The sequence below is a fragment of the Neopelma chrysocephalum genome, unplaced genomic scaffold (assembly GCF_003984885.1).
Source record: "Neopelma chrysocephalum unplaced genomic scaffold, ASM398488v2 Primary Assembly neopelma1_64, whole genome shotgun sequence".
Classification (NCBI taxonomy): domain Eukaryota; kingdom Metazoa; phylum Chordata; class Aves; order Passeriformes; family Pipridae; genus Neopelma; species Neopelma chrysocephalum.
The window spans coordinates 6,680,152-6,694,558 of record NW_020897721.1 but is presented as its reverse complement, the minus strand read 5'-3'; the positions used below and the strand labels follow the sequence as shown (position 1 = coordinate 6,694,558).

Here is a 14,407-nt window from a genome sequence, read left to right as displayed (position 1 = left end):
TTTTATATTGTAACTTCTTGCTCTCTCCTCTTGCCTACTATTAAAATCTTTTAGCTTGGGGAATAAAAAGACACATGGCAATAAGATATCATTTCTGCATTATGGGTTTCCCAGCCCTTATTAGTACACTGAAGTTTAGCAGCAGGATCTGTGAGTTAGTTCAGACCAGCCAAGTTTACAAAACATCTCCTGCCAGCACGAGGGACAGGACGTGCAGATCAAAGCTCTGCTCGGGTCATCTGATTTTCTGTTCCTCCGTCTCCTTGCATCAGATTACGGGAAAACTTAACAAAACAAACTAATTCCTAGTCCCTTCCTCTCTTACCCTTCAAGTCCTGTCCCCCTCACACAAAGTCTTCCCACACCTGGACCCTTTGTTCGTTTTTCTGCAGTTCGTCAAAAATTAACATCCGGTTCCTGGAGCTTCCTCTCTCTTTGCCAAGGTGCTCCAGGAGTGCCTTGTGCCAACCAGACACCTACGTGCTGTTCCTACACCTCACACCTCCCTGACCTGAGCAGGGTTTAACCCACTGAACTCCAACCAGCGCTGATCGTGAAGCTGGAAAATGACGGAAAGCAAATTGTTCCTTAAAAGCTTAGAAAAAATGTTACCACATCCACCTCCAGAGATGATTCCTAAGATTGGGCTAGTAATGCTTTGCCACCAGGTACCTGCCAAAGTGCCAGCCTCAAAACTTTCCAGTCACGCATGGTATATTTTGCCACAGTGACATCCCACAGCCTCATGTCTGTTTTATTTAGTTTAGAGAGATTCTCCACTCTTCCAGCAGTGTGCCTGCTCTACCAAATTGGTTATATTGAATATATAATAAATATATTATAATAATAAATAATAAATATATAATAATAAATATATAACTATATAAATATATATATTTAAAATATATAAATATATATTTTTAAAATATATAAATAAATATATAAATAATAATAAATTAGCTATATTGAATATGTCCTGTTATGCAACACTCTATTTCAGTCCCACAAACCCATAGAAACTTGGTTCTCCTTGGGCTCCTGAGATTCCTGGCCATACAATTGTCTTCCTGCCTCTTTCCTCCCTGCCTATATGTCTTTGTTTTCCTCATGAAGTGGAGTTCAGTGATTTCCTGTGCCTCCCTTACAGCCCATGACCCTTAAAGCAACATTGCTTAGCTGCACTAGGGATCCATCTCAAAACTGAAGAAAGCCGTGGGAAGAAAAACTGCAGTCAGTCAAGATTGATCCAAAAAAAAGGAGTCTTGGGGCTCACACATACTCACCTCACCAGGAAAAGGTGGAAGGAAGCTTGTAGACCGTTACCTCTGAGGTCACAAACTCTGAGCAAGTTACTAATCTCCTCCACCTCTTCCTCACCCTCCCTCATCTGCTGCTCCATTCTGCTGCTGCTCCTGCACTTCTCCTGCCAGCAGGCTGCTGCCACCCCTTCCAGCTCCATCCTCCCCCTGCCCCAGACCCACTCTCCCAAACAGCTCCTTTACCCCCTGCTCCTCTAACCTCCTCACCCCGCAATCTTCTCTGATATCCTCTGCAGGCTCCTGTTTCCCTTTGGCTTTCTCATTGCTTTCCTACTTGCCAGAAGACCAGATCCTCAGCCCCTCCTGACCCTTCCTGTCCTGCCTGTTGAGCCTCGGGAGCTTCTGGAAGCGTGAAGCTTGGGACAAAGGGCAGTGTCAGGGCTGTGCCTGCACCGGGACATCGCTCTCCTCACGGGCATATGTGTGTATTTTGCACATGGTCAGATATTTTAAGGCAGGGAGTGTTTTTCTGTGACACAGAGGCTCTGCACCAGGCACTGCACAGCAACAGCATCACCAATGAAACTGCTTCCATTCCTAGGTAGGTGAAATCCCTGTCCCCGGGGAGCGAGTGGCAGATGAGAAGGGAGTGGGATCTGGCAAGGGGAAATCAGTGTGTTGGGGATGGTGCAAAACTGGGGGGTACATGGGACTTTGATCAGTGTTGCTACTGCATTCAGCACTTGCATGGTTAGCATCATCCCAAAAACCAAATCCCACAAATGCCTGTCTTTATCTCACCGTGGGTTTTGTACCGTAAAAAAAAAAAAAAAACAGAAATATCGTGGGCTTCCGTGGGTTTGGTTTAGTTTGTTTTTTTTTCTTCTCTCTCTCCATCTGCTTGGGAGATTTTTAGACTTCACATGCTATAGACAGTAAAATGACAACAGAATCCCACAGGTTTCTGTTTTAATCTCTGGAAAATGTTCTCTCGAAAACACGGGGAAAAGATGAAATTGAGTGATAGTTAAATTGTGTGTGTATTTTATAGTCTTTTGAATTTTCCATGAAATTTTAATTTGTCCAAGAAAACAATGCCTAAGAGAGATTTCATGAAGCAATTAATCATGTAATTGTAATACTAGGCTAGCAAATGTCCAGAATAATATTCAGGTGGGGAAAAGCAGAACTGCAGGGGAACTCAGCATCCAAAAGGATCTTTGTGTTCTCCAACTTTCATTATGTCCTGCTAACAATTTATAAAGTACAAAGTAAAAAACTTTCTTTAAATTCTGAGCTAAATGCCTTGTTTGTAACGTGTTACAGGGTGTGTATAATAATTCTGTATAATAATACAGTAAGCCATTAGTTTTCTCAAAAGAAAGATTCCTTTTTTTCCATGTGTTGAAAATCATATGCATTCATACAATGGGAAAGTACTTATGCCATTTAGGAATCATCCAGTGGGTGGGAAAAAAAAGAAGACAATGCTTTCATAACAAGGAAATGGCGTTTTAAGAGATTAAATTTAAATAATTTGGATAAGTTTTTAAACCATAATGCTGTAAATATGTGACATATCATCCTAATCCCTCAGACCATGCCTATGTGTTAGCTATGAAACTGCTTATAAAAATAAAAAGTCTGATCAGGGGAACCCTCTTTGGTGTTTTTTCCCTTGGATGTGTAGGGCAGTTTGGATTATACTCGATACATAATTCAGAGTGCAAATAAACCCTGTGCTTTACCGGAAAGCACCAGAGAGCTTTGAAAGCCATCCAAGTGTTTTCCCCAGATCACTGAGCAACTTCTGTGTTGTTTACCAGTTTTATACTGGTTGAGAACACACACAAATTCACAATTTATGGTGTCTGCTGCTTTACCAAAGAAGCTCCTGTAGTGGTGGCCTTTGCCCCATCCTGCAACAGAGATGATAAATTCACAGGAATACACCCATTTCATGGAAATCTGTGGCCCAGATTTTGTTTTAGAGCTCATTAGAATTATGAGGAGAGGCTGAGGGAGCTGGGGCTGTTCAGCCTGGAGAAGAGGAGGCTCAGGGGAGACCTCCTCACTCTCTGCAACTCCCTGACAGGAGGGGGGAGCCAGGGGGGGGTTGGTCTCTTTTCCCAGTAAGACAAGAGGGCTCAGGGTCTTCAGCTGTGCCAGGGGAGGTTTAGGTTGGATATTAGGAAGAATTTCTTTCCAGAGAGGGTGCTCAGCCATTGGAATGGGCTGCCCAGGGAAGTGGTGGATTCTCCATCCCTGGAGGTGTTTAAGGTGAGACTGGATGTGGCATCAGTGCCACGGGCTGGGAACCACAGCGGGGTTGGATCAAGGGTTGGACTGGATGACCTCTGAGGTCCCTTCCAACCCAGCTGATTCTATGGTTCTATGATTCTATGATTCTATGTTTTTAGATAATGAAACAAGTCTGATTTTCCTTTTGTTCCAGTTCTGGTTTCCAGCCTGCTGGACTATGGCTGCACCTCTGCCAGCTGTAACATGACGTGCCACAAGGACGCCAGGTGTGAAGTCCAGGGTGGGACAACGGGCTGCTACTGCTCCCAGGGATACACAGGCAATGGCATAACATTCTGCTATGGTAAACAGACCTTACCTATATTTATTTTTGTTATGCACTCACTTGAAAACTCCATATAAGAGCCCCTTAGCTCAAGGATTAAACTTTATGTCACGACAGCATGCACTAACATGTTTTCAAAGCCAAAAACTTCAAGGTTTTCTGAGAAATTCTACAATTTCCTCTCAGCACACTACACATCTCAGCTGAGCATGACCTGTTTTCCAGCTCTCCTTTCCCGTGACAGTTGCTAGTGCCATCTTTGCTGATTTATCTGCAGCAATTTCACTTGTGACTCAGGACTTCTGAAGCTTGGAGGTGGCCCAGTGGCTGCTTCCCAACCCTCACCTCCCTTTCCCACACGTGTAGCACTCAGCCACTCTTCCCAGCAGCTGATCACAATCCAATAACACAGCTCCTGGGCTGCTCCAGGAGGCTGAGGAGCTCTGTGTGCCACACAGACGTGCCAGGGATGATTTTTCCACTACAGCTGTTTGCAAGAGAAACATGCCAGAAATCCTGTGAAGAGGTCTGCTTTTGGCTGCCTCTATCTTCCATCCAAAGAAAATTATATTTTTCCTGCCTTCATTTTTGAGTTGTTCTCTGCTATGAATAGCTCTAATGCTCATTTCCACTGTCAGGTATAGCTATGTCCAGATGCAGACAGGCTGAAATTCATATGGATCCTGTCAGTTTTCAGTATCCTGAGAAGTAGTTATGAATAGTAACCATCTATTTGCTCAGTTTCTGCGTTTCAAGCATCTTTGGAAATTTAGCAGTCAGTGCTTAGCAGGTTTGCTGTGAGCACAGGTAAGCAGCCCACGTGAAGTTTGGATTTTTATAGCTCATTTGTACTTGGAAGTGTGCTTGTTTAGCAAAATACAGAATGCCTTTTTTCCTAAGAAAGTTGTCTGCACTTTTGTAAGCTGGGAGTGCTTAGAGAGGAATATAACTAGCTAACCCAATAAACAATAAGGAATCACAAAATCACAGAATAACTTATTTTGGAAGAGATTTCTGAAGGTCATCTGGTCCAGCTCCCCACTCAGAGCAGGTTCAGCTTAGAGAAGGTGGCTTGGGGCCTCGTCCAGCTGAGCTTTGAGCATCTCCAAGGATGAAACCTGTGCCTCTCTGGGCCCTTGTTCCAGTGTCTGACCATCATTATTTCAAAATTTTTTTTTCTGATATCTGTTTGATGTTTCTCTTGTTGCAGCCTGTAACTTTTGCCTCCCATGTGCACTTACTACTGTACATTTCTAATAATAGTTTAGCTTCATCTCCTCTATAATCCCTGCTGACCTACCATTAGGTAGCTGTAGGCAGCTATAGTATTTCCCCTTTGCCTTCCCATCTTAAGTCTGAACAAACACTGTTCTCTCAATCTCATCTTTGCATCAAGTGTCATGTAGTTTCTAAATATATTGAATTTAAGGCTCACCTTGCTCTAAATAGAGGTTAATCATTATTTATCTGTGGAAAATAGCCTGTCTCTGGTCAAAAGAGAATAAGAAGAAATGGTCTTCACAATACTCATATGGCATTTGCACTGGTTCAATTTTACTACCATAAAAAAGTTGGTTGATTTGAAAGACAAGTGCACATTATGGTTGCAGAGTCAAGAGCATAATTCACACTTGTGAATAATGCAGAGAAAGAGGAAAACCAACCCAATTTTAGCAATACTTCCTGGAACAAATCAAACCAGCACTAACTTATCTAGCATCATGAGGTACCCACTACATGATCTGTACTTTTCTAGAAAGCTGTGATTATGAATCATCATTTAAATTTTCAGTAAAGATACCTTTTGTTCTCACTGACACATCTGATATTCTTAAATCAATCCATTATATAGGTACCCATTATAATATTATGAAATCCACTTGTGTGAGGCCAGATTTATCTTACCTTCCATGGTTTTTTGTCTCATACAGCACCTTTTCCTCACTTTCTCTTTTACCCGTATTTTCTTAGGGAAACCTACATTCAAAATCAAAAAAAAACATTTATTGAGTACTCAAAGAAAATTCAGTGCAGTGAAATATGCATTCAGAAATCTTGTGATTAAGTTACTTGTTTATTTATATTTATACTCAGTGTTCGGAAACTCGGTCTTTATGATAAAATTTCCACCATCAGTCCAGGCAAACAAGACACCAGATGTACTTGTGGTGCTTTGCAGTCGAGTGGCAATGGTCTGAAGCAAGCCTCGTGTCAGGAGACCAACTTTTTCTCTGGTAAAATACCTCAACAACCACCAAAGTCACTTACCCTGCAGCTAAGCAGCAAAGCTCGTGTCAGAACTGTGTGGCTGCTGGCCCTGGAAGAGGGAGGATGTTTCTCTAGGGCAGCTTGTTACACGGTGCATTATTAATATTGTGCAGCAGCCCTCTAATAGCATAAAAAAAGTAACCTGAATTTTAATTGGGTGGGCTCCATAAAGGATTAGAAATATAGGCTACACCCCATCATAAATAGTTTAAAGCTATGAAAACGTAAGGCAAAGCCTGGGGTGTTTAATGATGTATGAGATCGTGCTGTTCTGTGTGGAGAGAGCAGCAGGTGTATCTGCTGTTCTGGAGATAGCTACCCATTTTTATTCTGTTAATAATCTTGGGCTTTTACAATGATAGTGCAGTCACCTTCAAAAGTGATCATCAATTATGTGCTAATACAGGCATTTTCTAAAGAGTGTATATAGTACATTGTGTTTATGTGTTTGCCCTTTTGGTTATTTAGACAGTTTGTGAAAGTCGTGGTTACTGTCAACAACGTTAGTAATTTTGCAAAATGTGGAACCAACTTCTTCATTGTGCTTCTCCTGGTAGACAATTAAACCAGAGCAGTCGTTGTTTTGAGGCTTTACTCTGGAACAAGCAATTCAAATTCTTTCTCCTTGTAAAAATGTTGAACAAAAAATGCTAGGTTTGAGGTTAGTCCTCTTAAGCTTTTATAGATGAGAAACTCTTCCTTTTTATTTATAGCTACATTCTCACTGTTTTTGAAAGGTTTACATTCGCTCCTCTACTTTCACTTGCTTGTAACACCTCTTAAATACTTGTAAATGTTATTTCTTTGCTAGCCCTGTCTTTTCAATGTGACACACTTAGGCATTTTCCCCTGAGTTTACTGTGCTGCAAGAGGCAATAATGTCCTGTTACATTTATTTCCTAGCACCATTATTGATGAATCATGAATCACTGATGTCAGCATACCTTAGGAATGGGGTTTGTTAGTTTTGACTTTGCTCCCTTTGCCAGCTGGCTAAGTGACTGCAGAGAGCTCAAGATTATTGGATTTGCTGTGTATAGATAAAGACACATAGATATGAATTTAATTTCCTGGTGTCAAAGTCATGGCTTTTAAAATAATTATCCTCTTACAATCTTTCCCACAAGATTTCAACCACTTTAAATTAGGTCATGTTTTGGACTTTCTGAAGGCATACTTTGGCCAGTCTAACAAAAAGCTAATCCTCTTCATAATCTCATTGCCTTCAGTAAGAATATGTGCAGGAATGCACATAGTCAGGAGAATAACTGATTGTGGTATCTGGCCTCTTTTATACATTGGAATTATAACTTACATAGCAATAAATTCCTTCTACACAGTATCTCCCAGAAAGCCATAAATGAGTCACCTTGTCAAGTTTTACACCTCTGAGGTACAAAATATATACCAGTCTTCTTACTTATTCTTTTGTATTCATATTTCTTGTTTTGTGTATTATTAGATGAGAAAGAAAGACCTCTGATAACAGAACTATATTCTTTTTAGGATTTTGTTCTTGGGCAGATGTGAATTCTGTGAATATAATGAGTGAGGTTTTAGCTTCACATTATCATACACCTAATTGAAGCAACATGGGCAAAAGCTCTTGCCATAAAAATAAAACATAAAAATATATCCAGATAAGACTGATTTATGGACAAGTTAACTTCCTTTTATGCAAAAATACAGTGGATTTTTTACAGTTAAATAGCATTGCATTTGCCACTTTTGTAAACGCATTGATATAAAAAGTGTCGGACATATAAATTGGGTGTTGCTCACAATCCCAGCTCTCTTCCAAAAGAAAATTAAAGGAAACAAACAAAATTTCAGATCTTTTAGAGAAGATTGGGGTGGAAGCAAAACTTCACCGAAGCCAATATTTTATTTTTAAAAAACAAAGGGGGAAAATGAGTTGGCATCAGCGATGCTTTCCTAAGCAGCTCTGCTGTTTCAATGCTGGCTGCTTCTTGATTGCTGACTGCCAATTTGCTGCTTTGCTGGCACACTGCAGGAAATTAAAGTAAACAGCGTGATCACAGTGTTTACTTTAACTTTCTAAAATACGGAAGGAAAATGAAGCGGTGCTGTTTGTTCCAGGAGGGTAGGCAGGCAAGCAGGAAAAAGCCTGAACACAATATCCCTCCCAGATATCCCTACACAATATTCCCTTGTAAATGTCACTCGCAAATTATACTGCAAGACTAATCAGTCTGACTTGTAAAATAGTTACAGCTCTTCCAGAAATATTGAGCAGGGGACTTAGGCTGTCAGGGAAACTTTGTGCTGAAGCAAGGCACTAGCTCTGTTCCTGAAGTGAAATGTAGGAAGATTTATCGTTTTCCAGAGGTAAAAAATACATCAGTGTAAAGTGGTATTTTATATCAAAATACAGAATCCCTCTTGGAACACAGGGCAAGTGGTGCAAACTCTGCTGAAACAGATTGAAAGCCTACTCAATATCTGAACACAAACATATTTTCTTATTTTACCGAGGGTCAAACGACCAACTCTCTGGCTTTTGCCACTATAAAAAGGAGCTTGTCTTTGAGAACTCAGTTCCTTGCTCTAACGTGATGTCACTGTGTCTCACCATTGGCTTTTATTGCAGCCACTGAATTTGCTTTGATTCACCGGTGTCACAGTTGCCATTCTGCAGCACCCAACTGCTGTATAATTTTGAGGGAATTTTTACTTTCAAATTAACATGCTACTGGTTATAATCATTTTATTCTATCCAGAAGTGTTCATCAGTAGAAAATGATCTAATCCAAACGCTGGATCACCAGAGGAGAATCTTTTTTTATTATTATTTTTTTTGGTACCAGAAGGCATACATCACTGGGTGTCACTTCTGTGTTTACCAAATAGTCTGAAATCACTGATACGGAAGATCCAATCCACACACTTCCTAAATTCATTTCACTGCTATCAGTTACCACAAGCTATAAAAAGGCAGATTGCAGCTGCTCTAGCATAGCACAGCAGGAGAAAGATATGCCTTAGCCAAACACTAATAACAGGGCTCCACTCAGTGTTTGACAGCTTCAAAACCTTGGGATGTGCTATGCAGGAGGCCAAAGCAGACCACCAGTTCCCAGCCCTTTTGACATGTTCCTCGTAGCCTCTGGGTTCATCTCACTCTTCCTTACCCTTTTTACTTTTCCCTTCTCCTCCTGTATCTCCCAGTCTCTGCTGGTTTGCCTCTAAGTTCTGCTGGAGCATTTGCATGATTTCAGGGTGGAGCACGGTAAAAACAGAGCATGAGAGGGCAGGAATCATCTTCCAGTTCAGAACTCCTACTGCAGGTTTAGGTGTCTGCTTTTTGGTGAGCCCAAGAATTGCTAGGAAGGCACCATCCTGTTTGTTGCATGTATAGGTATTATATTCAGATGGTAAGATTGATGGGGAGATAGACAATAGGTTAGCGAAGGCATATAGTGCTTTTGGAAAACTCCATAAACGAGTATGGCGTAATAAACACTTGAAGAAAAGCACCAAGATCAGTGTTTACAGAGCCATAGTGTTGTCTACTCTTTTATATGGTTCCGAATCATGGGTCATCTACCGCCACCACCTGCGTCTCCTAGAACGCTTCCATCAACGCTGCCTCCGTACAATCCTTAACATCCATTGGTCAGACTATGTGACCAATACATCTGTTCTTGAACAGGCAGCAATTACGAGTATTGAGGCCATGTTGCTGAGAACGCAACTGCGATGGGCAGGGCACGTCTCCAGGATGAAGGACCACCGCCTCCCTAAGATCCTGCTCTATGGTGAACTTGCCACTGGCTGCCGCAAGAGAGGAGCTCCAAAGAAAAGATACAAGGACTCCCTGAAGCAACAACTCAGCCTTGGGCATATTGATCACCATAACTGGTCCACTCTGGCCTCTAATCGGGAGGCCTGGAGACAGACCATTTATAACGCTGCTGATGCTTTTGAGAAAGCACGCAGGATCACTCTTGAGGAGAAAAGACAACGCAGAAAGAATCGAACCTTGCAGAATTTACCACCTAAGGAGTCTTTCTGCTGTGTCTTTTGCAACCGGACCTGCCTTTCTCGTATTGGCCTTTTCAGCCACCAACGCGCTTGCATGAAAAATGGGTAGAGCCCTTCCCAAATCTTCGTTCGCGAAGCCTAGCCATGATGACAGGTATTATATTTAATTAAATCTATGCCTTCAAGCTTCCTCTCCAGGGGACAGAAAGTTTTCTTCCCTCACATGACTTCTTTGTTCACAACACAGCAGAACATTTTTCCACTTTTCTTGAAGTGCAGAGATCGACTGCTGAGCTGTGAGATGTTACCCAGCTGAGGCATCTTGATCCCACATTCCGGATAAAAGCTGTAGGCAGATCATGGAATTGAAAATTCTGGACAAAATAGCTGGGAGGATTTGATATTCTGGTGCATGACAGTCCATTAGCCCGGGAAAGCGTGGGTGTTAACATTAACAGAGCGGGTCCCTGGCTGTTTGGGGACCCACAGCTTTGTGCATGGCTTTTGCCTTTTCATGTGCAAGATGTCACACTCTTCTGTGAATTTGGGAAGGGCTTGATGGCTGTGATGTGTGCAGACTGCTGGGGACTAACCAGCTGCTGTATGGTTGCCTTCCAGTGGCAAAGGACAGAGCCACGTTTATGCTCCCGAAAACAGCTATGCCCTTGGCTAACAGTGTTAGTCAAAACAGCTTCTGTAGGCTGGAATTTAATTTTTAAAGCTGAAATTGCCCATTGTAACTAGCTACTTTTGAAATTTTATATTTCAGTTGAAGCTTTTAAGAGTAGATCAGGAATTTGAAAGGGGAGAGTGTGCTACAGCAGTGCCTGGTGATGCATGAGAACATGAGTCAGGCAGAAAACAGTGCAGGATGTTTGCAGCAGCAATACAATCCTGCTGAATAAGACACAATGGAGGCTGTCTCATTCCAATTCTCTTACCTCTGTAAATGGCTGGGCCCATAAAATTTGGACTCTGAGCGTTTTGTGCATTCAAAGTGCCAAATCCAGCTTCCTCACTTGTGAAAAAAATCCCTCCCACCTTCTCACTGGAAGGAGATAGAGAGGAATCTTCAGAGGGTTTGCTCTTCTCCTCACTGCCAGATAACACAGTTCTCCTGAGCCAAAGATACAGCCCACAATAACCATTTGTAAGATTGACCCTGACTTTAAGAAGCCTTGGACAAAGTCCATTTTAGGGACTTTTAGATAGACCCATTACATTCACAGATTTGAGGAAAAAAAAAAAAGTCATCTTTATTCTCTATCTTTTTTATGGGTTTTGTTTACATTTTCTTGAAACGATACTTGGAGCATGACTAAAAAACAGTAATGCATTTTTGAAAGGACCAGAAACAAACAAAACTTCCCCTTGTTGTATCTTTAATCATATCCAGTCTCTCTTTTAAATCAGTCCTGTTTGCATCTAAAAAGAGTTTTTAAAAAATGTGTAGATGATGTGGTAGAAAAGAGTTATTTGTCTCTCTCAAAATTGTACCCAAACGTTCAGGCTGATCAGCTGCACATGGATGACTTCTTACTTGTTTAATTCAAAATGTGTTTTAACCCTTGCCAAATAATGCTAATTTCCTTTCTTGAGAAAATACTCCTTTCATCCTGTTTTATGCTACTAAGAATCAATATGTTACATGTTTAGAGGATGTGGGAAAATTCATTTAAGGAACTTTAAACTTATAATTTCAGAGTCTGCTTACTTTGTGTTTACCAGAGATATGATTCCCTTCCTGTGTCTCTAACATCTGAAGTGGCCCCAGAAGGTCCAGCAGTAACAATACACTCTTTTTACTTGCTGGTCTGAAGTAAAAAGGTGGAAAGTATTTCCAGAACTTGTATACTCATACAGGTATATTAAATGCACACAACTGGGTACACATGGACCTATGTATAAGAAGGCATGTGAACAAAAAGCAGAATTTTCTGTCAAAAAAAGTGTAATCCAATCTCAAAATTGTCAGTTTTACTATTTCTGTGGTTACATAGTTGAAATTAGCTTTGTTAAGGAAAGACCAGGATTTATTGGAAAGAAATTGTTTCCACACATTCCAGTTCCTTGAGACTTGCACATGGCAGAGGCCACTGCAACCATCAGACTCTGCAGCTGCCTTTAGGGCTATGAAGTCAGTGCTACCCACGTAAAAAGGGAAGTATCATCAGGAATTGCACACATAAGAGATGATGTCATTTCTGCACATATAATATCCCAGTAATCTGCTATACTCATTTTACTTTTGTCTCTGTAACTCTATATTGAATTCAGAGAGTCCAAGAGCAGAAAAGTGTTCTCTTTGGGGCATTTTTTATTTTTTTTCCTTATTTTAATTGCTGGGTTTTTTGTTTTCCTCGGCCAGAATAAACCAGCCCGGAGTGGTGAGGTTGTATGTAACCACATCTGAAATGTGTAATTTATCTAGGATGATGTGCTGGTGCACAATTTTTCTGTGTATGACTGAAAAATTGCCAACTGAGCTGTTGGCAGACAGAATATCAAACCCAGCTCAGCCCTGTGTGTAAGAAAGAGTTTAAGAAGGTAATTGACACTTTGGGCCTCTATTTGCCAAAGAAAGAGATAATGACGTTCTCCAAGAAGATTAGAATCTAACCAAACATTGTGCTCTAAATATAGAGCACAAAGCCAGGTGATGTTTGTGAAAACGCTGCTGGGCTGCCGGAGGAGGAGGGGGCTGAAGGACTGCAATTTTTGCACTGTATATTTTTTTCAGGTACACAGATTTAATTTAGAGATTGTGGCTCGAAAATGAAATTTACAGTAGGTGTGTTTTTCGGCGATAAGAGATTGATTTTGTGACCTTGGTGCGCGCTAATTGAAATATCTGGCGCAGGGTTTCGCTGAGGTTAAAGGAAGCCACGCGCGCCTGGAACCGCGTTCTTCCTTCACCTTGAACCGCGCCGGTAATCACGGCCACAATCACGGGCAGGAAGGAAGGAAGCTGCCGTTCCGCTGGGGTACAAGGAAGCTGAACAATCTCTGCTCATTGTCTAAGGGATGGGTTGTTGTGTGATTACTCCAGGCCCAGTTTAGGAGATTCACGATTAGTTTAAAATGGAGATTTGATGTTGGAGTTAAGGTTTCGGCGAGCACCAGAGGCCAGAGCCTCGACTGCTGTGGTGCGAACGCAGGGGGTTCTTTCATCTGCTCACCACAACTCTGGCTGCTGCTTTGGGCCAAGACAGCTCTGCCCTGTGCCCTGTGCCTTGTGCCATGGGGTGAGAGGGACCTGGACAGGTTGGAGAGTTGGACTGATTCCAACGGGATGAGGTTCAACCAGGCCAAGTGCCGGGTCCTGCACTTTGGCCACAACAACCCCCTGCAGCTCCAGGCTGGGACAGAGTGGCTGGAGAGTAGCCAGGCAGAGAGGGACCTGGGAGTTTGGATTGACAGGAAGCTGAACAGGAGCCAGAGTGTGCCCAGGTGGCCAAGAAGGCCAATGGATCCTGGCCTGGATCAGGAACAGTGTGGCCAACAGGTCCAGGGAAGTGATTCTGCCCCTGGACTCAGCACTGGTGAGGCCACCCCTGGAGTGCTGTGTCCAGTTCTGGGCCCTCAGCTCAGGAAGGACATTGAGGTCCTGGAGCAGGTCCAGAGAAGAGCAACGAGGCTGGGGAAGGGACTGGAGCACAAGTGCTGTGAGGAGAGGCTGAGGGAGCTGGGGCTGTTCAGCCTGGAGAAGAGGAGGCTCAGGGGAGACCTCCTCACTCTCTGCAACTCCCTGACAGGAGGGGGGACCCAGGGGGGGGTTGGTCTCTTTTCCCAGGCAACTCTCAGCAAGACAAGAGGACTCAGGGTCTTCAGCTGTGCCAGGGGAGGTTTAGGTTGGATATTAGGAAGAATTTCTTTGCAGAGAGGGTGATCAGCCATTGGAATGGGCTGCCCAGGGAAGTGGTGGATTCTCCATCCCTGGAGGTTTTTAAGGTGAGACTGGATGTGGCATCAGTGCCATGGGCTGGGAACCACAGCGGGGTTGGATCAAGGGTTGGACTGGATGACCTCTGAGGTCCCTTCCAACCCAGCTGATTCTGTGATTCTATGAAAGGCTCTCTGGCTGTGCTCTACCGTGTGCTGTTCCAGTGGTGGGGAGGACAGAGCAGCACATGGACTGCTCTGTTGGGGAGTGAAAATCATAAATTCTGTATTTGGTCTGTTGTATGTTATATGGTTTTATATGTATTATACTTTATTCTCTATGCATGTAAATCCTGTGTTCTGTTTGGTCATGATTTGCATGCTCTGCCTTAACTCCTCCCCTTAT

General features: G+C 42.5%; 1 protein-coding gene across 1 annotated transcript in view; it reads left to right on the top strand.

Moving 5' to 3' along the window:
• Nucleotides 1-1,210: 1,210 nt before the first annotated feature.
• The window catches only part of ADGRL4 (adhesion G protein-coupled receptor L4), a 77,471-nt gene continuing 64,274 nt past the window's right edge, over nt 1,211-14,407 (top strand). Inside the window, exons 1-2 of the mRNA XM_027683184.1 lie at nt 1,211-1,860; nt 3,715-3,864. Coding sequence (XP_027538985.1) covers nt 1,839-1,860; nt 3,715-3,864 — 172 coding nt within the window. The 5' untranslated portion in view covers nt 1,211-1,838. The remainder of the gene's footprint in view (nt 1,861-3,714; nt 3,865-14,407) is intronic.